The following is a 26,247-nucleotide window of genomic DNA, read 5'->3' on the forward strand; positions in this document are numbered from 1 at the left end:
CTATATGCTCAGTTATGTGCACCTGAGAGCTAAAGCTGTATTGATTTCCCCTGATCATCTGGACGCTGTAACTCATCCTCAGTAAATCTGAGTTGCCATCTCCAACATTCAGAAAAACTAGCCCTTGGCCATGCCACCAGCAACAACAAGAAGGGTCCTAGTGCTAACAGGAGCTAATTAATACTCCACCCCTATGGCCACAGCCCTCTTCCGTTATCTAGATAGGAGCCGCAGCCTCCACACTCATGAGCTCACCTACTCACAGGAGCATCAGTCGTCGATGGAACCCCACTACAGTCCCCTTCCAGGAGCCTCTGCCTCCAATACCCCATTCCCTTCCCTTCCCTGCTGGATGAGCCTGTCTGTCTTGCTTCCTCATCCCCAAGGCTGAAAGGAGCTGGTTCAGCAGGGAGAGTCAGTTATTTTTTGTTAAGGTCCAAATTTCATGATCAAGGTTTAATCATGGTCTAGACTCCAGAGAAAGTAATAGTAAGTCCAACAACAACAATAAAAAAGTAAATAAAAAAGATTTTGAGGTCCATTCAAAAGCAGCTGGGGCTCTAGGTTTAGCTGGTGGTCCACCTATTGACTACACCTGTGCTATTATCTCAGCAGGGTGATGGGCCAGCACACAGAGACAGCTTACAGTTGTGACAGCTCCCTGCCAAGTGACATGCAGGAGTTATGATATCACTGCATGTTGTAAGGGAAGAACAGATCTCTTTTAAAATGAGAAAGGCATAGGAAATTTGTTACATTCACAGTCACTTGCAATTCACGCTGAAGACATTTATGTAGCTTTCAGTACACTCCCTGCAGTATCAAACTAAGTGATGGTGATAGCCTCACAAAGTGTGTTGAAAGTCACTGGCTGAGTGCTGCTCTGGAGACCTATCTGGGAGCTCTTGCTACTCAGCATAGTGACATTGTAGCTTGTGCTGGCTCTTTTGAATCATTACAGTCTGTCATGGAAACCAAGTGACTGTATTTGTGTAACTAAATGTCGTATGCTGTAATGGGATTCCTGTGACTTTGTCATAACCACAAATTCCTATGTAGTTTTGCATGACAATGAATGGTTTTACATATACATGAACTGTCTTTCAAAGTGAATGAACACTAGCCTGTATTTTCCCTCCCAATTAAAAAATGTGCAGAGAAGGGCTAATCAACCTCTAATTGAGCATTGAGATATCACCAGAGACCTACATTCACCCTCCAGTCCAAGAGGCCATCAGGGATGCAGTGGAAGGGCGGGTAACACAATAATACGTGTCAGCCTTGTAGAAAATCCTTCTCCTCAAGCCAGTGATCCAGGGCCCACCAGATGAAGGTATGTCCAACTGCTGTCCTGTCTGGTCCTGCCCCACTGCAGTGTCAGCCTCGCAAGCTTGCAGTTGTGGCACTGTTGACTGGCAGGCCATACCTGTGATCCTTCGCAAGCGCTCACTGAATGTGTAGGATGAGTAAATACCATTTCTAATATATTTAGGTTTACAAAAAAACAAGCCGTCCTGTAGCACCTTAGAGACTAACACATTTATTAATTAGGTGTTTTTACTTATTGGTCTTTAAGGTGCTACAGGTCTGCTTGCTTTTTTTGTTTTGTGAAGATATAGACTAACAGGGCTGCCCCTCTGAGATACTCCCCATAGACTTTGCATACGAGAGTGGTGGAGTGCACCATTCCTGATCGCCATTCCTCAGGTTCATCTTCCCCCCTCCACAACCTGACCCCTTCCTGCCTCCCTCTGCTGATTGCCTCCAGACAGCCCAGTTTCTATAGAAGTGCTCAAAATACATACGAAGGTTGAGGGGAGACATCCCAGGAAGCTGTCTTGGAGTTGTGTCCCCCAGCAGTACCTCTGCGCTTTTAAGCTACCGCACCCCACAGTGAAGGGCGCTGAAGGAGCTATGGTTTGCAAAACTATCCAAAGCCAATTCTTTGACTAGACTAACTGCCTCTGAAAAGAAACCACAGTCTGTGCCAGATGTACACAAATCGATGTGGCAATCCTGCGTGCTCACTGCCGTGCATGTGTGACGGCCTCTGTTTGACAAATCAGGGATTGAACTGAGGAGCTCTAGAGCTGTAAAAATGACCAACCAACAAAAACACAAAGCAAGCACAGTTTTTGCAACTTGAGCCCAGCCCAGTGACTTGGGGGCTGAAACAGCATAGAGGGAGGGGAATTGTAACATGCACTGATGAGTGGACGGCACAAATATGTGGCGTATATGGTCTATGCAATCTGAAACCACAAAACTTCAGTTCTGCACTCTTATAATTTAAAAAGGAGAAATAAATTAAACCAAAACTTCAGACCAGAGGAAAGTTTAGGCTGACTATAAACACCATGAACACATAAATGTACTACACATAAACACTGACTGTACCATATGCATTGTTCCCCTCTTATAAGTTGTGAGTAAGTAGGCGCTCCATACACTTCTTCACAGGTTGCTTTTAATATTCTGATATAGCTGGTTAAGTAGAAAGACTAGAACATGTGACGTGTACATATAAAGCCAAATTCTGGTCATGGTGACACCTGTGCAAATCTGCTACAATGCCTGTGAACATGAGCATTAACCAAAAGCAGCTCCAGTAATGATATTGGTGGAATTGTGACAGTCAAATCCGGCCCAATTATTTTTCCCTTTCCCTCCCAGTTAAAGGCATTGGCTCATACTTTCAAAAATCACCATTAATTTTGAGTGTCTTCAGTGTTTGGCTCCCCAGTTTGAAATTGGAAAATTGAAGGCACTTAAAATTAGTGGATGCTTTAGAATATGTGGAGTTCAGGCTTTTTTTTGGCAGCTTTTTGCACAGGCCCTGAAAGCTTCTATAAAGTATGTCCTGGTATTAAAAGGGCATGTTTACTGCTACTTTCTTACTACCTAAAGTTCAGATGTTCCAGTGCTGAGTGCTATAGAAGTTCTACAAATAAATAATTCTCCCTCCCCATAGCACATACGGGACTGAATCTCCTCTTGCTTACCTGAGTGTGAATTAGAAATAGCTCCCTTGAAGCCAATGGAGTTACACTCATGTAAAATAAGTGCACTTGAAAGGAGAATCAAGCCCTGTGCTGGTGTTTACACAACTCTATCTGCCTGTGGTCAATAAATTAATTTATCTAACCAAAGAGGTAGGCAACCAAATATAGGTATTAATAGGATGAATAAACATTTTAAAGTTGTATTTGTGTAAATACAGTTATTTCTGTGGCTGCTTAGATTTTCAAGGCAGACACAGTGTTAGGCTCTGAGTTGTAACCAACAGGATTGAAAATCCAAGGGGTAACAAAAATAACAGTAAATAAAAATAAAAAACGAATAATTGTCAGAATTTGACATTTGTTGAAGTCCTATGATATCTGTAACTATCACATATAAAAAGAAAAGCAATTTGTTCATTTTAATGAAGGCAAGTGTTAGAGTTTAGGATGAAATATATCAAATCACACTGAGATTATACTGAGTGTTACCATGTGACAGAATCCCCTCCCCTCATTGTACATTCAGTGATCAAAAGTGTAATGGCCTAAAAACAGATTCATAATAACCAGACCTTGCATTGAAGTTATGAAACAGAACTAACAAGAAAATGTACATGCTTCTCCAATGCATATGTTTAACAGGAATCCAAGATTACCTCATAAGGGGAAATATGGAAACCCAGGGTTTCTGGGGCAGGGAGAAAACCCTAAAAAAGGGATTCTTTTGCCCAGAGAGCAGGTATCCCTCCAGAAACTCCTCTGGGTAGACATGCCCATGTATATGCATGCACCACAAGGAAATTCATGAGAAGAGCCATGCAAATCCACATATATCTGGTTGCCGTCCACATAAATCCACATCCATAGATAATCACAACTGATTCTTGCAGATGCAGGCGTGGAAGTGGCTATCAATTTTGCATTAGTACAGGGCTTTGTTCATAATATGCCAGTGTTCTCTCTAAGCCTTTTCTGCTTCAGAGATCAGCAGCCCTATGCAAAAGTCAAATGTACAATTTAGATTATCCTATACTGTCTGACAGGCAGTACTTCATTTAAATACGCAGTAATTCATAATAATATCTTCCATGGGCTGTGTCTACACTATAAAAATAACTTCAAAGTTGCCTACTTCGAAGTACACGTTCGAAGTAAGCAACATTGAAGTTGAGTGTCTACACACACCCTACTTCAAAGCAGGGCACTACTCCATTGCCAGGAATGGAGCAAGGACTTCGAAGTTGTGCTCCTTACTTCAAAGTTAACTTCAAAGTAAGGGAAAAAAAAAATGTGCGTAGACTCTCTGCTGGCTACTTCAAACGAGTGCCTATCTTGTTAGTTCCTAATGTAGACGCACCCCATATGGTGTTTTATAGTATATCTCGCAGCATTCTACAATAGTCAGTATCTTATGTCCATTTTACAGATGAGAAAACTGAGGCACAGAGAAGTGCAGGGACTTGCCCAAAGTTACCCAACAAGCCAGTGGCAGAGCCAGGAACAGAACACAGCTTTGGGTGCCCCCTTAGTGACTGTGTGAAGTAAGGGCATAGCTGTGGGACAGCAGGCACACCATCTAATTACAAGAGCCAGTGTCAGTAGCATATGTAAGGGCATGTCTACATTACTGTCTTAAGTCCACTTAAGTTAACAGCCACCGCGGTAATTACTGTGGTGGCAGATGTTCGCATTACCTTCCTTCTGTTGGTGGTGTGCATCCTCCCCAGAAGTACTCCCACTGAGTGAAGAGGGCCAATGTGGGGGTCTGAGAGCTAGAGCTCAGTTCACCGCTGGGAACCCATCTGTCCCCTGGGACTTCTCTCCTCCCTGTTCCCAGCAAGGAATAGAGGAAAGCCTCCTGGGATTTCTAACTCCTGTGGGGAGATCTGGGTGGATATGGGGTGTCTGGGGTAGAGGTAGTAACTTTGACTCTCCGCCAGCTGTACCTTTTCAGGCGGACGGAAGCATTGGTCCTCACCCACCACTCAACTCTCACTGTTGGCTCCTAGCAGCTGTTGTGCATTACAGCGACACCATCCCCCGGGCAACTGCGTCAGCTCTCAGGCGAAACACAGTGAGGCGGGTCTGGTCTGTCTCACATACCGACCTTATGGAGGGACTTGTTCCTTCTCCCTTCTAATGCACAGTCTCAACGGCGGACCAGGAGGTGTGGTGCTGCAAATCAACAACTCCTGTGAAGGCGGAGGAAGATGCCCCACTGCCTTGTGGGTTATCCTGGGAAGGAGCAAGGCTAAGGGAGTAAATCCTGACAGGAAATCTGGAGTGGAGTTCTAAGGCAGTTCTGTGTCAACTTCTGGCACTGTCCCAGCAACTCCTGCAGCTGAGCTGGTACCAAACGTAGAGGTTATCCTTTCCTTTGGACTATATCAGTACAGCCGAGAGAGGGGGCTTGGTGTCTGGGCAGCCCACGGTCTCCATACAAATTGCCCAGGCTCGCTCCTGGAGAGGTACTCCAGCATCGCTTAACAGCGTTGAACCAACATGGGAGGTAACAGATACCGGTTAGAAGCTCTTACTCGACCGGCGTAGAGAACGAGAGCCAGGGGTTGCTTCCAATGGTGGGAGAGATCATCACATCTCATTGGACAGTCACCGCCTGCCCTAAGCTGGGTAGCCCCCAGCCAGTAGGGTACTGTCTCGCCACAGTTCACTTGCCTCACTGGGTGCATGAGGCTTAAGGTTCCCAAACCTGACAAGTGACTGAAATGAGCACCAGACAAACCAACGAGAAAATTATTAAGAAAAGGAAATCGTCAAAGTTTCAAGCTTGCTTGTTGGAATGTATGGACCATGTTGACCAGTTTGACTGAAGATCTTCAGGACATCAGCGACACCCGAAAGACCGCTGTCATCAACGAGGAACTGAAGAGGCTCCAAGTTGACATCACCACTTTGCAGGAGACATGACTCGCAGCTTCTGGATCCCTAAAGGAAAAGGACTACACCTTTTTCTCGCAGGGCAAAGCCCAAGAGGAACCCAGGAAGCACGGTGTCGGCTTTCCCATCAGAAACACCCTTCTGCAAATGGTGGAGCTAGTCATGGGCAGATCAGAAAGACTCCTTCAGGTCAAACTTCAAACCTGCACCAGTCCCATCCACCTGATCAATGCTTACGCTCCAACCCTGAACACCACACCAGAAGCAAAGGACAAATTCTATGACGAGATCAGTGCTGCCATAGTGCAAATACCTGCTTGTGAACAATTGTACCTTTTGGGTGACTTCAATGCAAGAGTTAGAACCGATCATGACTCATGGCCCTCTTGCCTAGGTCACTTCGGTGTGGGAAAAATGAATGACAATGGACAGCGTCTCCTCGAACTTTGCACGTACCACAATCTGTGCATCACAAACACATTTTTCCGAACCAAGTCACAGCACACAGTGTCATGGAGACACCCACGCTCAAAACACTGGCACCAACTACAGCTGGTCATCACCAGATGCGACATCAAAAATGTCCTCCTGACACGCAGCTACCATAGTGCCGACTGTGATACAGATCATTTGCTAGTCTGCTCCAAGCTCAAGCTGAGACTCAAGAGGCTGCACCATTCTAAACCAACTGGAAGGCCCCGCATTGATGCCAGAAAGACGGCAAACTCAGAAAAAGCTGAAATGTTCAGAGAGACCCTTGAGGAGAATCTGCGCAGCAGTCCTGGGGGTACTCATGCGACATCCAGATGGCAGCATCTGAGGGACACAATCTACAATACGGCCTTGTCAGTGTTTGGAAAAAGAGCTGGAAACACAAACGACTGGTTCAAAGCTAACTCTGATGAGAGGATTTCAGTCATCGAAAAGAAGCGCACAGCACTTCTGGAGTATAAACGCTCACCGATTCAGAGTACCCAGCAAGCACTCAGAGTAGCCAGAAAAATAGTACAGCAGACAGCCACGTGCTGTGCCAACAACTACTGGGTTAAGCTATGCAGCAGTATCCAGACCTGTGCTGACTCTGGTAATCTCAAGGGAATGTACGAGGGCATAAAGTAGGCAATGGGACCCATCCAGAACAAGACAGCACCTCTGAAACCCAAATCTAGTGAAGTCATCACTGACAAAGCCAAACACATGGAGCAATGGGTCGAGTACTACTCCAAACTGTACTCATGCGAGAACATTGTGGTTGATACAGCCCTCAACACTGTCAAGCTCCTGTCAGTCATGGACGAGCTGGACCAGGAACCAACTGTGCTTGATTTGAAGAAAGCTATCGACAGCACTGCAGTAGGAAAGACCCCAGGCCAGGATGGTATTCCACCAGAGGTAATCAAGTGTGCCTTGGACACACTCCTGGAACCCCTACATGAGCTGCTGTGCCTGTGCTGGAGAGAGGGTGAGGTTCCACAGGATATGCGGGACACCAACATTGTAACCTTGTTTAAGAACAAAAGAGACAGAAGTGACTGCAACAATTACTGTGGAATCGCCCTTCTAAGTATCACTGGTAAATTGTTTGCTCGTGTCATCCTCGGCAGACTCCAGAAGCTCACTGAGAGGGTGTATCCTGAATCCCAGTGCAGATTCCGCGCCGATAAATCTACCATTGACATGATCTTCTCCCTGAGGCAGCTGCAGGTAGAAATGCAGGGAGCAGAGGAAGCCACTCTATGTCGCCTTCATCAACTTGACCAAGGCTTTCAACTCAGTCAGTGGGGATGGACTGTTTAAATTGCTCCACAAGATAGGCTGTCCACCACGGCTACTCAAGATGATCCAGTCTTTCCACGAAGACACAAGAGGAACCATCCAATATAACAGCATATCACTGGATGCCTTCAGCATCAGGAGTGGCATCAAACAAGGATGCATCCTTGCTCCAACATTGTTCAGGATCTTCTTTGCACTCCTCCTGAAGTGTGCCTTTAATCCTCAGCAGAGGGCATCTTTTTGCACACAAGATCTGACGGGAAACTGTTTAACCTTGCAAGCCTGAAGGCTAAGTTTAAGGTGTGGGAATTGCTCGTTAGAGACATGCTGTTCGCAGACGACACTGCTGTAGTGACACACACAAAAGGCCAGCTTCAAAAACTGCTGGGTCAGTTCTCCAAAGCATGCAAGGACTTCGGGCTTACCATCAGCCTAGAGAAGACAAATGTACTTGGTCAGGACATTGCTGAACCTCCATCAATCAGCACTGACAATTACACACTAGAGGTCGTCCACGAGTTTACTTACCTCAGGTCCACCATCACCAACACCCTGTCGCTGGAGTCTGAGCTAAACAGGATTGGAAAAGCAGCCAAAACTCTGTTCAGACTTAGCAAGAGGGCATGGAACAACAACAAGCTGTACACTCACACCAAAATGCCAGTCTCCAGAGCCTGCATCCTCAGCACCCTCCTCTATGGCAGCGAGTCTTGGACCTTGTACGCCCGCCAGGAAAAGAGGCTGAATGTCTTCCACTTGAGCTGCCTCAGGCGCATTCTTGGGATATCATGGAAGGACAGCGTGCCCAACAACACCGTCCTTGAGCAAGCTGGAATTCCAACCATGCACACCCTCCTCAGGCAGTGGCGGCTCTGCTGGCTTGGCCACGTCCACAGGATGAATGATGGAAGGATCCCAAAAGACATCCTGTATGGTGAGGTAGCCTCTGGCAAAAGACCTCCTGGATGCCCCCAATTGCGCTACAAAGACATCTGTAAGAGGGACCTCAAGGAGGTAGACTTCGACCCAGATAGTTGGGAAGAGCTGGCAGACAACCGCAGCAGCTGGAAGCAGGAACTACACAAGGGTCTTCAAAAGGGCAAGATGAATTTCAGACAGCTGGCAGAGGAGAAGCGAGCCCATAGAAAGGACAGCAAGGACCTGCCAGATACCCACTACATATGCAGCAGATGTAGCAAGGACTGTCACTCTCTTGTGGGCCTCCACAGTCACAGTCAACACTGCAAATGACGATCTTAAATGGCGTTATGAAGGGTGTGATCCATAGCCTATGCAGACTGAAGGATGCCTTTGTGGAGAGAGCTGTGCCTGGGGTCCAGTCAGCTGCCGTGCTCCCAGCAGGGAGTGGAGAGCCAGGATGCCAGGGCACAGCAGGGCTGACATTGGGGAAACCTGGGGCCAGCCCAAGCCAGCTGCCTGGGTAGCAGCCCAACTTGGAGTGGAGACCCAGCAGCTGCCCAGCTGGGAGCTTGCATCACTGTCGATTTCACAGCACTGTGAATTTGACATAAATGATTGCAAACAGCCAATGTAAGGGGTAGTGTCTGCACACTTTGTCACCCTAAGTACACCCACATATGCCTGTGGAGGTGGAGTTATGATGTGAATGTAGAAGGACACTTACACTGATGGGAACAAGGCTGTAGTGTAGACATTGACACAGGTCAACAAAAGCTGCCTTATGTTGACTTAACTCTGTTGCGTAGACCAAGCCTAAGGCCAGTCTGCACTAGACCTTAAAGTCGATCGTATATACACAATTCCAGCTAGGGCATTTGTGTAGCTGGAATTGACTTATCTACAATCGACTTATCTGGCTGTCCTCACAGAGGGAGGTCAACAGGAGAAACTCTCCCGTCAATCTCTGTTACTCCTTGCAAGACTGAGGAGTACAGGAGTCAACTGTTGACCCCGATAGTTAATTTTCATGAGTCCCCACTAGGCACATGAAATCGAACCCCGAAAGATCAGCCCTGATGGGTAGTGAAGACATTCCTCCTGTGTGTGGCATTGCAACCACAGGAGCACAGGGCCTTGTCTCCCTAGGGACTCTTTCTCTTGACATCAGTGGACTTTGGATCATGTCTGAGAAGCAAAAGAGAAACAGTGTGAGAAGGAGATGTAAGGGGAGAGATGGTACGGTCAGAAAGTAATGGAGGTCACAGGGGTCAGAAAATACAAAGAAAAGATAAAAAAAGCAAGAGAAAAGGGAGAATCCATTCTGCTTACTTTTGGAAGAAGTACAAGAGTTGGGATGTGAAACCTAAACACACTGCATTCACTGAGCTTCCTCTCTTATGATATTACACATCACACATCTCATAGAACTGCAAGGGACCTCGGGAGGTCATCGAGTCCAGTCCCCTGCCCTCAAGAAGAAACATATTTAATGAGCATCAGCGGAGTTAACTGCAACCTGAAGCCAGCCTGGTTAGTCTTTAATCATTCTCCGTTTTTCCAAGGGACAGACTTCCTAAGTGGACACAGGTGCAGGAACTCGGCATGCCGACAACGCTACTGCACGTCCAGCTTGAGAAATATTCCATCAGTTCAATAGCTCTCAGCATACCATTCTACAAACTGTTCCAGCACACCAGTGCGGACGAATTTTTGAAACTTGCTTTGATCACAATAAGCTGCTGCTGTGCACAGCCGTTTGGAAAAAGAGTTTAGCCTGACAAATGTCTCCTTGGTATCTAGGGTAACATCAGGCCACAGAGGCCATAGCTACATTAGCTGCCACCTTTTGAAAGGGGGATGCTAATGAGCCACTTTGGCAGATGCTAATGAGGCACTGTCATGAATATGCAACGCCTCATTAACATAATGGCAGCCTCACGCAATTTGAAAGTGCCACTTTTGAAACGCACGTTGCTCATGTAGACAGGGGCCTTTCTAAAGGAGCCCTGGACTTCGAAACCCCCTTCTTCTCATTTGGTTTTAGGAAGAAGGGGCTTTTGAAATCCAGGGGGTCCTTTCGAAAGGCCCTTCTCTACACAAGTAGCGTGCATTTCAAAAGTGGCACTTTCAAAATGCGTGTGGCTGTCATTATGCTAATAAGACACTGAATATTCATGGTAGCACTTCATTAGCATCTACTGAAGTAGCTCATTAGCATCCCAGAGTGAGCAACAAAACTCCCATTGGTCCTCAGCCTTCATTCTGATCAATACTCCCCTACGAGACATAGGGAACAATCAACTTACACTGTTTCAAGGACCTGAAAACTTAATAAATTGTCCATTGAAATCCAAATGGCATGTACTTAAACCATAGGTCTCCAAACTGTGGGGTTTGCTCCCCTAGAGGGGGCACTGAGGAATGTTCAAGAGGGCGTGACCAGGGCCCAGGCTTGTCAGCATAAGGGGCAGGAGAAGGATCACCACTCAGCTGGATTATGTCAAATAGTTATAGTGCATTCTCAGGTTTTGAAAGCTTTCTGATTCTTGCAGAATAAACCAGGGACTCCTCCTAGCTTGACTGTGGAACCAAGAGACTCAGCGATTGCTTTCCAACATTAGTGTTGTCCTCCTTTGTACTGCTGTAAAAAATAAGCCTCTACCATGCAGAATAACTAATTTATCATTTGAAAACTAATATCTAATTTCTCCACTACGACCATCAATAGGGTGGATGCATTTTCTGATATTTCCATTTTGCATTTTTGATAGGAAAGATTCTGTTTTTTAAAAAGTACTGTATAGCAGTGTTCCCTGTAAGCTGAGCACTTGTGTGTGTGGGGTGGGGAGGGGGCACCCAGGAGAGAGCCAAATGCCCCCCAGCTGATTACCAGAGCACACACAATACCAACAGCTGGCAGCATGCAATTCTACTGCTGGTGCACAGCTGTCCACGCCTTGGCACACATAACAAAATGTATTCTGCCCATGGATGGCACATTGCTGTATAGCGATGTTCACTAAGGCAGAGCGTGTTACAAGGAAGTGTTAAGGGTGGATTATTTTTCCTTGATTCTTCTGAAATGATACACCCACAGCTTAGGGGGAGTGTTCATACTTTGACATGTATATATGTAAAGAAGCTTCACAGACAGAGACTGATATTAATGCGAGCATTATCCATCTAGGTTTATTACATATCACTAATGTTACATTACACTAATTACATATCACTAATGTTTGCTGATTTCACTGATTTAGATAAAAAAAGGGGAAAGGGCACCGCAATGAATATGGATCACTCCAAATTATTCACCTAATATTTCCTTTTCTCTAATACAGGCTTCCTAAACCGCCAGATCATTCACTCAAGTAAGTTTATATCACTTACATTTTATGTTTTTTCTTTACGCCATCAAAGAAAGGCAGTTGCTCTATTGTATGTCCACACTGAATAGCTGAAATACTCTCACAATGGATAAGATCGAAGTCAGCATTAGGAAAAAAGAGATCTCACTACAGAACGAACCCTTACAATGCTAAATTTAGTCATGTTTGTCCAAAGCACCCCACCCTCTCTGCACGTCAGAGTGATACTGAGTGAGTGATACCAAAGAGCTAGATGCGAAGTGTACAGTGAGCACCTTATGTTATTTTTATTACAGTTTATTACAGTGTCCAGTTTCACTTAGGATAATTTATTTAAACTACTGCACAGAAAAAAAAATAACTGTACAGCAGCCCACTGACTGGGGAGGGTGGCTGGACCTGAGTGCATCCATTCGTGGAGAGACATTCATGAGGCAGGGCTGGGGGCCTGCCTGCTCTGGGGCATGGTGATTCAAAGGGACCTGGAGCTCCCAGCCTCCACCACTGCTACTGTGGCAGCAGCTAGGGCCTCAGGCCCCTTTGAATTGCCACTGGAGTGCTGCTTTGTGCTGCTCTGAGAGCTGGTGGGGGAGGCGTGCCACAGTCAAAGCAGTGCCACGGGCTAACTGTTATCAGCTCTGCCCCTTCTGCCCTGAGCCCCACTGCTTCCTGGGCGCAGAGCTGGGTCCCACACACACCTTGCCCCAGGGGCCATGGTGGCTGTGGGCACCACTGCTGATCAGCATTTCCGAAACACGTGAAAGTTAAGTTACAAATACTTGGTAGCCAAGACTTTCCATTACATTTCCATTCCTGGATTTTCATTCCAATTATATTACTTTTGTTTTGGTGTTCGGTGCTCTGAAAACTAGAATGTCACTTTAAATTCCTCAGACTTTCACACAAGAAAGTCATATTGTTTTGCTAATGAGTGTCCTGCATTTTTAAAACGGATAAATCAAATAGATCCTGGGGTGTAATCTGACTGCATTGTGTCTTTCTGGTACAGGAAGAAATAGCCAGAAAGCACATACACCTTCCTAGCTGAGGATCCTGTTACTGTTATTTACAATAAGGTTCCTTTGTATCACTCTGGCAAGGTAAAGGAGCCTTAATTGCCTAAGAATGGGAACAATGAACACACATTAGCAGCCTGCCCTTTTAATTGTCAGATTTCTGCTCTACCCCAGGGACAGAGCTTGCTTTGCAAAGCCCTAAGCCCCCCAGCCCAGAAGGCACCTACAGCAAGGCCAGAAGGAGTTTCTCTCACTCATTTGCATGCACAAAAAACATGCAGTCCTGTAGCACCCTCAAGGTGTGATGGAGTGGGGGGAGTGCATGTGTAAGTCAGGCTGGATGTGAGAGGCAAGTAGAGCAGCTCCCAGTGGCTAAGGATGACCCTGGGGCTACAACTGGCAGGTAACACCTCTGCCCTGAACAAAGAGGAGGGAGGAGACGGAGCTGGGTTTGAATCGGTGGGTGGGGGGGCGCGGCAGTTAGAGGCTAGGGGAAGAGAGAGCTGGAAGGCAGCCAGCCTGAGGAGGGGGAAAGTTACACCCCAGAGGGGCACCCCTCGGGGTCTTCTCCCCAGGACGGGTTGGAAGGACTGTCTCTGACTGCTGTACTGACGCTTCTGTGAGAAACTGGGCAGCTGTTGCCTAATAAACCTCTTGTTGTACCTGCTGAGTGAGAGTCACTCCTGCCAGCGGACGGGGTGCAGTGCAGAGGGACCCCTGAACCCCATCACACAAGGCTAACAAATACATTTATTAGGTAATGAGCTTTCGTGGGTAAGGCCCATTTCTTCAGGTTTTAGATAATAAATAAATGTTTGTTTTAAATAAATGTGTTAATCTTTAAGGTGCTACAGAATTGCTTGGGATTATTTGTGTAGCTACAGACTACTACAGCTACCCTATGAGATTATTTGCATGCAAACTGGTGCCCAGCCACGCCCTCTTAATGTCTCTCCATGAACACATGCACTCATGCCCAGCCTCCCTCCGACTCCCACAACCCCCACTACCCCGCGATCTGCTCTCTGCTGCCGGCTACTCCCAGCAGATGCTCCTGAGCTGCTGCAGAAGGAGTGTGTGCTCCCCTCAAATTTATTTGCACCCCAGTTTTTCTGCAGGGGAGCCAAGAAATCTGCAGGTGGGGTGAATTCTGCTCCCTAGACAGGATGCAGAATTCCCACAGGAGCAATAGGGTCAAGACGCATATTTCACGATGATTTTAATGACCAGAGTGTCACCAGCATTCATTTTATATCTTACATGACACTCTTCATAGATAGATATCATGGCAGCAATGCATTAGGTGTAATGAGTGTGTCAGCTGATGTCTGACATTGAACCCTTTTCCAGGGTTTTATGGCCACACTGCATTACTCCCCATAGATATATGGGCAGGGAGGAGAGGAAGTCCTATTTAGTGCAGAAAGTACATAGTCAGTGGTTGCCAACCTGGGACCCATGGACCCCCATAAGTCCGTGAGAATATTGCAGGGGGTCTGGGAAAAAAAATTAAAAGGTAAATAAAAATAATGATAGAAAATAAATTTTAAATAAATTGCAAAGTTACAATCTATTGTTATTTTTAAATTAAATATCTTCCAATAATGTTATTAATTGCTGTCTAAAAATCCATGCTGTGGTTTGCTTTTTCATTTAATGAAGTGTACATAAGCAGCTAGAAGTGGCGTTGATGGGGGTCCACAAAGGGCTTGCAGGGTGTTTGGGGGTCCACACTAATGAATAGATTGGAAACCACTGACCTAGGTAAAGCCGAGCTTGGTCAGAAAGTCTAAGCCAGCATTTCTCAAATGCAGCCACTGTGGCTACATGCGACCACCAGGGACTTTTCATGTAGCCACAGCCACCTGGGCAATGAAAAAGGGGGTGGGGGGAGGGGAGGGGAGGGGAAGCAGCAGCCAGAGCCCCAGTAGGGGTTGGGCCTTTCTCCACTCTGGAGACTCAAATGCTGACGGAAGAGGCAGCTAGTGAGTTCCTCAACCTTCATGGAGGAAGTGGGATTGGACTTTGCACTGGGATAGTGGGCAACAGGCTCCTGCCCCGTTGTGGCAGGCTCCTTCTCCTGCTGCACAGCTTCAGACTCAGGCCTTTGGCCCTAGACTATGGGCCACAGAGCTTTGAGTTCTATTCTCCCAGACTCAACATTTTGGGGTCAGGCCTTTGTTCACCCTCTCAGTGCTTCAGGGTCAGGCTATGGTTCCCCATTGGCCCTGGCCCCTAGTGCATCCCTATCCACTTCCCAATCCAAGGCTCGGTTTGTTCCCAGGTTTGTCAGGACTGAGTTAATCTGCTGTGAAAGGTGGGATTTGTATGCTATATTAAAGTGGCTTTTTACTGTGTAATTGGTATTTAGCTGGGAGGTGGTGACAAGTGGTATTGACAGACGTATCACTATTCACAGAAGCATGCTTACTAGCTCACAAGTCTTTTTTAAAAAAAGCAAAAGAAACAGCAACACAAAAGACAAGAGCATGAAAGGAACCTTATTCGTGCTTGTATTTTGTTTAGGTCCATTAAGGAATAGAGACAACTGCGTATTAGTTTTATAATTGAGCCTGCAAAAAAACCACATAAATAAATTATAATGATTAGGAGGGCAGGTGCATTATTCATTCCTTTTTCCTAATATTAATTAAGTATTTTAAGAAAAATTGCCAGCATGGCCATGGTACTCTGAGGCCACCAACATTTTTTTGTGAGATCCCCTGGCTAAGCTACTTTTTGTCAGCTTATAATGGGTATTTTGATTAGTAGAATCCAACTTCAGTAAATTTGGCCTATGCATAGTATGTGGACTGTGTTTCTTAAAAGCAGTTTGGAAAATATGTCTGCTCACAGTAAGCTGCTGTAAACATTTGAGTTTTCTAGAGAACCCAAATCATGTTATTTTCATGTATTGAAGGAAAATCCCAGTGTTTGTTTTCCCCTGAAAAGATCCCTGGATCCCTGTCATCTCGCTTATAGGCTGTGGCCACGCTGCCCCTCCCTTTCAGAAGGGGCATGGTCGTGAGCAAGCTAGGAAGATGCTAATGAGGCACTGACATGAGTGTGCAGTTCCTCGTTAGCATAATGACAGATGCGTGCAATTTGAAAGTGCGACTTTTGGAATGCGCGCCGCTTGGGTAGCTGGGGGCCTTTCAAAAGGCCCCCCTGACTCTGAAAGCCCCTTCTTCCTAAAACCAAGTAGGAAGGATGGGCTTTCAGAACCAGGTAGTCCTTTTGAAAGGCCCCCCGGCTACACGGGTGGGGTGCATTCCGAAAGTGGCACTTTCAAATCGGGTGTAGATGCCTTTATGCTAATGAGGCACTGTGTATTCATGTCAGCACCTCATTAGCATCTTCCAAACTCCCTCATTAATGTGCCCTTCCGAAAGGGAGGCATAGTGTTGCCACAGCCATAATATTTTAGGATTTTTTATTTAGTACTTTGATTTCCTTACCATTCTGAAGAAGTGGATCTTACCCACAAAAGCTCATTACCTAACAAATAAATGTGTTAATCTTTTAGGTGCTACAGGACTGCTTGTTTTTTGTGAAGCTACAGACTAACATAGCTCCCCCTCTGAGACCATTCTGTAGTTGAAAGCTGAAGATAGCAGCCCCAGCAACATCAGAAGCACTCAGTGAAATCCCAGTTCTTGGCAGGATGACACTCTCTCTTAGCACCCCATACACAGAGAGGAATGTTCTCTTTGGGTCAAATTTTGAGTTTACATGCATAGGCCTGGTATCCATTAGCTTAAGTGGGATCTGTGCTAGGAGCTGAGGATAAAATGTGCTCCTATTTGCCACCTAAAAATAAACATTAGTAAACATGACTCATTATGTACAAAGTCCGTGCACTTAGAAGATTTGATCTTTGCATTTAGAAGTCATAGGTTCATTTATTGCCATAGCCAAAGAACACTATAGCCTGTAAGGAAGCAGCACCTCCTCATTCCTTTTTATATACATATGTGAGTTCCTCCATGTCTTTATAACATGTTATTTTCTAGCTTTCTTCTGCTTGCTAATGTGTAGGATCTTTTCTGCAGTACTCAGTTCAAAATTACTATAGAACACACATTCAGTTTTGTTTATGCCTTTTTATTTTACACCAGTAAAATAGCTGCCAATTCCTGCAGCTGAATTGTAGCATTAAGGTGTGCAGCCAACAAAGCAGTGAAGCACTTTGGTGTTTCTTCTGTATTGACCAATGCCTTGAACCAGCAAAATTACCTGAGCAGGACTACTGACACGTAGCTTTGTTGGACCGGGGCATAATGGTGCTCTAAGGGGTGAAAGCAGTAGCACATGCCCAACAAAAGACACAAGTACAATAAACCCCCGCTTTACGCGTCTTCACGGTGTGCGAAACTCGCTTCAATGGGAGTTTCACACAACGTGACGTTTCTGGGCTGTCAGCCTGCCTCGCTTCCCACAGCAGCAGGCAGTTACACAGGGTAAGAGCCCCTTCCCCCTGCCTTCCCAGCACTAGGCACCACTCTGGGAAGGTGGGGGAAGGCTTTTAGCTGACATAGCTGTCTGCCACTGCAGGTAGCTAGGGAAGATAAAACCCTCTTCCTCCCCCGCCACGCCAGGCTCAACTCCCCACCCCCAGCTCATGCCCCCCCCCGCCACGCTGGGCGCTCCAGCTCCAACCCATGCACAGGGCTCAGGCTCCAGCCCCCCCACTGCCCATGCATGCATGGGGCTCAGCTTCTACCCTGTGCCCACCACCCCCATGGGCCCGGCTCCAACCCTGAAGCCAGCTCAACACCACGCCCAAATCCCCACACCCCGGCTCCAACCCCCTACACTCCATCTCAACTCCACCCCTCTGCCCCCCTGCAGCCCTAACCCACCCCAAGCTTAACCCCCCTACCCCTCCCATGCCCCACCCCACCACCTATGCCCCCCCACCAACTAACACAAAATTTGAGGTATACAAAGGCTGTGTGGAACACAACCCTCGCGTATCTCAGGGCACAATTACACATTCCCCTTTTTTTCCCACATACAGACCTACATCTGGAAATATAACCTTGGTCTCTCAAATGTCGGAGAGGTGCATTACTACTATACTATGGCTTGTCTACACTGGTTGTTTCTCCTTCGAAATAAACCTTTTTTTCTGAACTTTCCCCCTTCACCACCCATTCAGAAGCATTCACACAGCCAAGCAGGGTAGTTGGAGATAAGAAGACTTTTCCCTGGAAAGAATTACTCCAGCTCTGCAATCAACTTTTGCTACCCTCTCCCCTTCAAGGTTGAAAAGGAATGGGTGTGCACAAAGCACAGCTATTATTGGCTCACACGAAGGTTCCTTTAGCAATGCAGTGGCTGTGAACGGTGGCTGTAAATGAGAATGCTCCACTCTGCTAGGCCATGGCTGTGCGAACGCACTTGTCCAACATTACTTATTTCAACGTTCTAATGTCTCAATAAGTAAGGTGAAAAGAAAAGAAAAGAAGAGAACCTGCCATGTTGACAAAGCTCAGGCCACTAAGCAGGCCCTGTCTCACTTCCTACTCTCCTCTTTTTCATCCTTCTTTTGGCTGTCTGACAGTACCTCCATCGATTTTGATGTTCCTACATAAGATGCCACCTCACCTCCTGTGCCACACTTCTTATTGCCTGTGTTTGCTTTTCTGAAGCTTTCACTTGTCTGTGAGACAGGAGGGAGCTATTTGTGTTGCAATTCATTTTCTCCTCTCTGTTTTCCTTCCCTCCATATTTTTTTCTGTCACTGCTCCTTCTGTCTCGTTTTTGTCTTGTTATGTTGTCCTCCATCCACTCCACTTTCTCCTATGGCAGTTCTTGAGTATGTAGGAAAATACTGTACCTGAAAATTTCTCAGAACTGTGAGTTCTTCAGTCTTTTACCCACTCTATTGTGGGTACCTCTCTCTGCAGAGCCTCCTGTCATCTACCAATATAGAAACATGAGCTAGTTTCTAAAGGGAGGGTAAGTATATGTTTATGGGTGTGTCTACACTAGCCGGCTACTTCGAAGTAGCTGGCACAACATCAAAATAGTACGCATCACATCTGCATGTGCCGTGAGCTATTTCGATGTGGAAATCGACATTAGCCGGCGAGATGTCAAAATCGCTATTCCTATCCAAAGATGGGAATAGCGCCCTACTTTGACGTTCAACGTCGAAATAGGGCATGTGTAGACGATCCGCGTCCCACTACGACGATATAGCAGTGTCCTCCATGGCGGCCATCAGCTGAGGGGTTGAGAGACGCTCTGTCCAGCCCCTGCGGGGCTCTATGGTCGCCACGTGCAGCAGCCCCTAGCCCAGGGCTTCTGGCTGCTGCTGCAGCTGGGGGTCCATGCTGCGTGTACACAGTCTGCAACTGGTTGTCAGCTTTGTGGATCTTGTGCTGTGTGTGATAGGGTTCAGGGGTCCCCATGCACTGCACCCCATCCGCAGGCAGGAGTGACTCTCACTCAGCAGGTAGAACAGGAGGTTTATTAGGTGACAGAGGCCCAGTTTCTTACAGAAGAGTCAGTGCAGCAGTCAGAGGCAGTCATTTCAACCCGTCCTGGGGAGAGGAGCCTGAGGGGTGCCCCTCTGGGGTGTAGCTTCCCCCCTCGCCAGGCTGGCTGCCTTCCAGCTCCCTCTCCCCTCCAGCTTCTAACTGCCACCCCAGAATCAAACCCAGCTCGGCTCCTCCCTTCTCTTTGTTCAGGGCAGAGGTGTTACCTGCCAGCCTGGGTTATAGCCCCAGGGTCATACTTAGCCGCTGAGAGCTGCTCTGCTTGTCTCACACACATCCAGCCTGAGTCTCACACATGCACTCCCCCCACTCCATCACACTGTGCAGGGCAAGTATGTGCGGGAGGGGCTCTTTAAGGGAGCAGCTTGAGGCTTTGCTGGACCCTTATTTCAATGGGGAGCGCATGTGTGTGTGGATGCTCCGCATTTCCTTCTGGGGCGGCTCCTTCCGATGTTCTCTGTTGCTACTTCGACGTTGAACGTCATTGGCACCAGCCCTGGAGGATGTGTAGACGATACACATCAAAGTAGTCTATTCCGATGTTCTTATGTCGAAATAGGCTACTTCGACGTAATGTGCTAGTGTAGATGTAGCCAATGTGTCCATGAGCCTGGAAGGATAGCATTAATCTACAGGCTGAAGCTGTGGATGACCTCCACAAAGAAGGCAGCATAGGCCCATGTAGAGTTGTAGGTAGCATGAAGATTATATTCATAGAGACCTCTTACAAAATTCTGATCTGGATCTGTGCTCTGATTTCAACCACCACCACCCTCTAAAATTCTTGATTTCGGCCCATCTCCAATTAGTGAGTAGAGATCAGATTTTAGTCTTGGTCTTCATGCTGCCAGAGCTGCAGAGCTGGTCCTAGAAATGTGCAAACTCTGTAGGCTTATTAGATGCCCCTTTGCTGGTAGTGGCACCTCTGTGGCCCAAATGCTGGCCACAAGGGTTGCAACAACTACAAAGGAAGTTTATCATTTTTATAGGAAGAAGGGATGCAATGGGGAAAAGGCCTCAGATGTCGGAGGGTGAGCAGGGGGGAATTCTTGGTCAGGTAAGGGCAGGAGAGACTAAAGGACTCCCTCTTTGCTTCTCATGCCTCCTCTTGGCTGAGCAATTATTACACCTCCTCACAAGTGACTGACACGCAATGATCCAATGTCTGTTTTAAACACAGCAGATCACACTCCTCCCAGCTGTAACTCCAATGACTTCAGCAGACTTATTTCACGGGTGAAGTTGCCCCAGTAGGATATAAAATACATTGTTTTACAAAAACAAACAAACCAACAAACCAGCCCTGTAGCACCTTAAAGATTAACAGATTTATGTGTTAGGTAATGAGCTTTCATGGATAAGACCCACTTCTTCTGGTCTTAGCCACAAAAGCTCATTAACTAGTAAATAAATCTGTTAGTCTTTAAGGTACTACAGGACTACTTGTTTTTTCTTGAAGCTACAGACTAACACAACTACCCCTCTGAGAATATGTTGTTTTAATGTTAAGGCAAATTTGTATTTAAAGTAAGGTAACTTTGTTTCTCTCTGCTCTTCTTTCCATCTGAATCCAATCCAAGACAACTATGCCTGCCATTTCCAGTCTCACACCCCTACCAGACACATATCTCTAGGTATGCTATGTTCCCCAATTTTAAATCACCAGAGGATCAAGACACGGGCATCCAAGCAAGCAGCCACCAGCCTTTTCATCCCAACGTCCCTACAAAGGCTTATGACATGATTGTTTTGAGAAAGACCAAAGGTAAAGCAGCACTGGGCATTTGTTTGCTGTTCTCAGATGTCCGTGATGTTGTTGAAATGAAGGCAGTGTGTGAAAACAACAGTGACAGAACCAAACGGAGGCATAAGCTGGAGCCTCCTGTGCTCGTACCAAGCACACTGCTATTATGGCTCTGGATTTCCTACAGAGCTGAAGCACCTAATTCACTGTACAGTGTCTTCCAGGCATGGGAATAATCATTGATAATAACAGGCAATGAGAAAGGCTAGAGAAAGCCCTGGCGGGGATCAAAGTTTGCAAATCCTGGGCCAAATAAATTCATCCACTGACCACGATAGCTATACCAGAGATGAGACCGGACATTTACAAAGGGGAGAATGTGCACTGAGAAGTCATGGGGTACAAAAACATGAGGCAAACCTTTCTGGGCCCCTTGCAGTCCAAGGACTCATCTACACTTACAGCACTGTGCTGCTGTGGTGCTTAGTGAAGATACTACCTAAGCCAACAGGAGAGGTTCTCCCATTGCCGTAGGTACTCCACTTCCCTGAGGGAAAGTAGCTGAGATGTCAGCAGGTTAAGCCCTGGCACTAACATAGCACTGTCTACACTGAGGGTTCAGTTGGTGTAACTACATTGCTTAGGGGTGCAGATGAGTGACATGGTTATGCTGACCAAAGCTTGTAGTGTAGGCCAGGGCTGAGGTGAAGCCCAGAGACTGATTGCTTGAAGATGACTTCTGTATGCTTCAACAGTCACTAATGTGCTCACATTTTACCCCACCAAGGTGAAATTGTATCTAACAGCAAAGCAATGCAGGTCAGAGAACCAGGAAATTACTGACACTCATTACTGACATCGAGTGGCATCTTACTCCACAAGTGGTCCCCATGGTATTCACTGTGAGTAAGGGTATCAGAATCTGGCCCAGCACACCGGTAAAATGTAGTGGTCTGCCTCTGCATCCCCCACCCCACCCCCACTGTTTCTCCAGATCCCAATCTCCTTGCTGAAGCGTGTATGCTTTTGGCAGCTCTCCCGTATGAGTTTACTAGCCCATACATTGTTGTGAGCACCACACACAATTTCTGGGGCTGGAGGTTGGACGGGAGCGTACACATTCCTCTTCCAGAATATCAAGACTCTGGGTGTAGTTGCCGGCACTTCTGTCCTTGCCGTCTGTGCTAGCCAGGCCCAGTCTGGCAATCTGTGCTTAAAAGAACAGAGGAAGAGCTGGATCCGAGCCCAGATCCAGCTGGAGTGGAAGAAGCTTTTCAGGACACTCTGACGGCATTAAACAGCGGCTCCATTTGTGTTAATCAGCCACCTTCCCTATGCGCTGTGCCTGTGCTCAACAGTGATGTCTAAGCCTGTATGATACTTTCACCAGCCATAAACAAAACCTTCTCCTAATGTGTAACATTGGAAGCACTTTTGCTCTCTCTTCTGCTTTCTACTGTTAAATGACCCTAATCAGATGTGTGGGGGTGGTTTGCAAAACCTATCTTTACTCAACAAGGTATCATAGGAGGCCATGGTCTATTCCCAGCAAAGTTCATCAGGCTAAGAATTACTTTAGAAGCAGCAAATGAACTGCACTGAAAATTCTTTGACTTCATTCATTGCTCCCTCTGCTTGACCTAACTTATGTGGGCAGGTCTGTTTGCTCCAGTTTGCTTTTATCTGGGGAGATGGAAATCTAGACAGAGGGCTCAGGTAACCTAGACTGAACTTGTTTACCTTTTATCACTTGAATGACAAAAAGGATACTTTGTGTGAGATTCACAGAGGTATTATGCACAAAACTCCCATTACCGTGGCTTGACTTCAGGTGTCTGTGTACCTAAATGAATCCCATACTTCGTGCCTTTACATAGCACTTTATATCTACAAAGCGCTTTACAGCCAATGTTCCCGCTAATCTTTCCATCCATATGTGGATTTTTTTCAAGTGTGCAAAACATTGTTTTACGCGCACCAAGGCATGTGCAATGGCGCACCACCAATAGAAACACAAAACCTAGCTGTGAATGTCTCTTGAGCAGCTGCACAAGCGCTCATCTTAGGAAACACTGTACACAGCCATTCATTGATTGAGCCTGGCAGAGTTGCTATGAGGTAGAAATGAGTAAATATTCCTTTCTCTGCAGAGATGGAAATGGAGACAGGGAGGCCATACAGCAGAACCAGACTCTGAACTAACCCCTCGTCTTCATGAACAGCACTGCAGCTGTGCAGCCATAGCATTTGTGAAGATGCTGCTTCCACCAACGGGAGAATTTCTGTCCCCACAGATACTCTAACCCCACCCCACCCCCCATGAGAGGCAGGAGTTACTTCGATGGGACAAGCTCTCCCATTGACATGCCTCTGTCTACAGTCACTACAACAGCATCACTCAGGGATGTGGATTTTCCACACCCCAGAGTGATGTAATTACAGCAACGTAAGTTTGTAGTTAAGACCAGGGCTCCAGACCTGTGCTCAGCTACTTCCGCTAGACGACTCCATTGATCACAGCCATTCAGTTCCACATCTGGAAGGGGCTTTCTGGCAGAGGGGCAAATTTACAATCCACCAGATCTTACTTATGCTTACAGTGTTTTGTAGTATTGCTTGTAAAACTCCACAGAAAGAATGCAGTGAGTCTTGCCTTGCATTAAGTGAGAGCTCTTTAAAACTTATCCTAAAGAGGATGATTTATGTATATACCTCTGCCCCCAATAAACTTTTCTCCCTTCTGTCCCTGGCTGTGCCTGATAGATATTATTAATTGTTATTATTAGCCTATTAATTGTTTTTTCTGAACCATTTAGGTAATCCATATAGACATGAACTCATCAACATTCCATATGACTCCCAGAAGGAGGCCTTGCATTGGCCAGGACAACATGGTTACTTTCACGTAGGTAGATATTACTGCAATTAGGAAAATTCACCTTTTTTATCGTGTCTTGTAAAACTGATTTTGAAGATATAAAGATGGCTGACTGTGTTTCAGACTGAATGGTGTTACAGATCCATTCAAGCCCTGCACAGAGCACAGGGTAATCAAAACAAACCTCTGTCATTTGAGAGGAGATCTTTCATTTGCCTCAAAAATATGTAAATAGGCCCAGAAGATGATAGAGGCTGTCAAGGTAATGTCTCTTTTTCATCTTCAGGCATAAATATCTCTTTCCCAGTGCCCAGTCTACTACCTGAGGAGGCACGAAGGAGGAGGAAGAATTTCTCGTGCTAGATTAACAAAGTGGCCAATGGCTACTGAGCTGCTGTTTTGCAGCCCTTCATGACCAGGGGATGTGTACAGCAGGAGACACTTGCTGGCTTTGCTCTGGTCCTGTCCCCATGTTGCCCTACAGGGAACCCCTCTCCTCTCCCTCTCCATGTTTTTCTAGAAGTGCACATCCTGTAGACAGATGGCTGAATCCAGCTCTGCCTCACACAGCTGGAGCACACTGGCTCCATTGCCAGGCATCCCGCATGAACACAGAATAAGCAGATGGATTTGCCCTGAAATGTTAAAGCTCAGGAGCGCCAAAGGCTTCCTTGAGGGCTACAAGAACCTAAATCATGTCCCCAGTCCCAGCACCGCCCTTTCCCCCAATGTCCTGCCCTCACACTGCACACACTCCCAAAATCCTTTGCCCTCACATTGCACCTTCTTCAAACCCTTGTCACATCTCTTCCCTCCAAGACCCTGTCCCCCCACTCACTCTTCTCTACTTTGTCATTGCCTGTACAGACAGTAAAATGAGCCCTCACATTCTTAAAAGTGATGGGGTCATAGCCAGTGTTCCCTCTGAGCTGGGCACTTGGGCAGCCACCCAGAAGAGATTCAGATGCCATTCATTTATTAGCAGAGTGTCCGCAGCTGGCAGCGTGTGTTTTTATTGGTGGTGTGCACCCACACATGCTGCAGTGCACATAACAAAATTTATTCTCCACATGGATGGAAAAACTTAGAGGGAACACTGGTCACGGTCCCTTAACCCACCTCATCCCTGTGGCAGGCTTGTAAAGGCTTCTGCTATTTGTCTTCAAATGACTAGAAAGACAAGGTCTCTGCTTAGCATAAGTTAGTTGAAAGACATGCATAGGACAAGATGAAGAGTGTAAGGGAAGCCAGTGAGAAATAAAAGGAGGAAGTAAATACAGTTTGGGAGGAGGTAGTTTTCTATAGCTATGGCATGATATAAGCCACCAGACTAGACAATGCCTTTGAAGCACGCTGTTAACATGAGTGTGTAGAAATAGAGGATAGGGTCCAACATAGGTGTGCCCTTGAAAATGTGAGACCCAGGAAGAGCCTCCCATGAAGCGCCTTGTTGCAGATGAATTATGCAGATATTAAATATTCTAATTAGACTGCAATCCAGGACTGAATTCTAGTGGCACAGAGTGTACCAACGATCCCTGTGAGTAATTCCATCAGATAAGCTTACTAGAAAGAAACAGCTGGAGGGAGAGCGTGGAAATGGCTAATGCTGAGCTGTATCAGTAAGGATTGCTCACAAGAGTAAGGGCTGCATAGGTGCCTCTTTCAGAAATACACATATGTTCAGTTCACCTGTGCTACCACTTAAAAACCCCGTATTTTCTTATCTTTTTTGGTATCAGACCTTTAAGTTACCCACAAATGCCGCATGTCTTAAAGTCACTCCCTGAGATGCAGCAAGATGTTTATACTTAATCTATTTTATTTTTTTCTCCAGTTTCCTAAATTTGTTGAGGGAAGCCGTCAGATATACTATCCCAAGCCACCAAAGACTGTGGCTCCTAACTCGATGTGCAACCCACTGGAAGCTAACCTTTCTCCAAGGACAGCCAATATGCTACAAAATGTAGAGAAGGCCCAGTGGATAACAACATATCGACATGATTTCACAGGTATTTTTAGCGTGAATTAATAGAGCTAACGAAGAAAAGATAACACAAGGTCAGCGTTAATCCAGTGGATTTATTTTTTTTCCATTTTGAGTCCTATTTCAAAATTTGAGATATTTTTAAAAAGCA

At 46.3% G+C, this 26,247-nt stretch overlaps 1 protein-coding gene across 1 annotated transcript in view; it reads left to right on the forward strand.

The window, feature by feature from the left end:
- The window catches only part of SPMIP4 (sperm microtubule inner protein 4), a 58,031-nt gene that overhangs the window by 23,874 nt on the left and 7,910 nt on the right, over nucleotides 1–26,247 (forward strand). Inside the window, exons 4-7 of the mRNA XM_074986164.1 lie at nucleotides 11,939–11,968; nucleotides 21,068–21,252; nucleotides 24,048–24,136; nucleotides 25,947–26,121. Of these exons, the coding sequence (XP_074842265.1) occupies nucleotides 11,939–11,968; nucleotides 21,068–21,252; nucleotides 24,048–24,136; nucleotides 25,947–26,121 (479 nt within the window). The remainder of the gene's footprint in view (nucleotides 1–11,938; nucleotides 11,969–21,067; nucleotides 21,253–24,047; nucleotides 24,137–25,946; nucleotides 26,122–26,247) is intronic.

The sequence above is a fragment of the Carettochelys insculpta genome, chromosome 2 (assembly GCF_033958435.1).
Source record: "Carettochelys insculpta isolate YL-2023 chromosome 2, ASM3395843v1, whole genome shotgun sequence".
In the NCBI taxonomy this organism is placed as follows: domain Eukaryota; kingdom Metazoa; phylum Chordata; order Testudines; family Carettochelyidae; genus Carettochelys; species Carettochelys insculpta.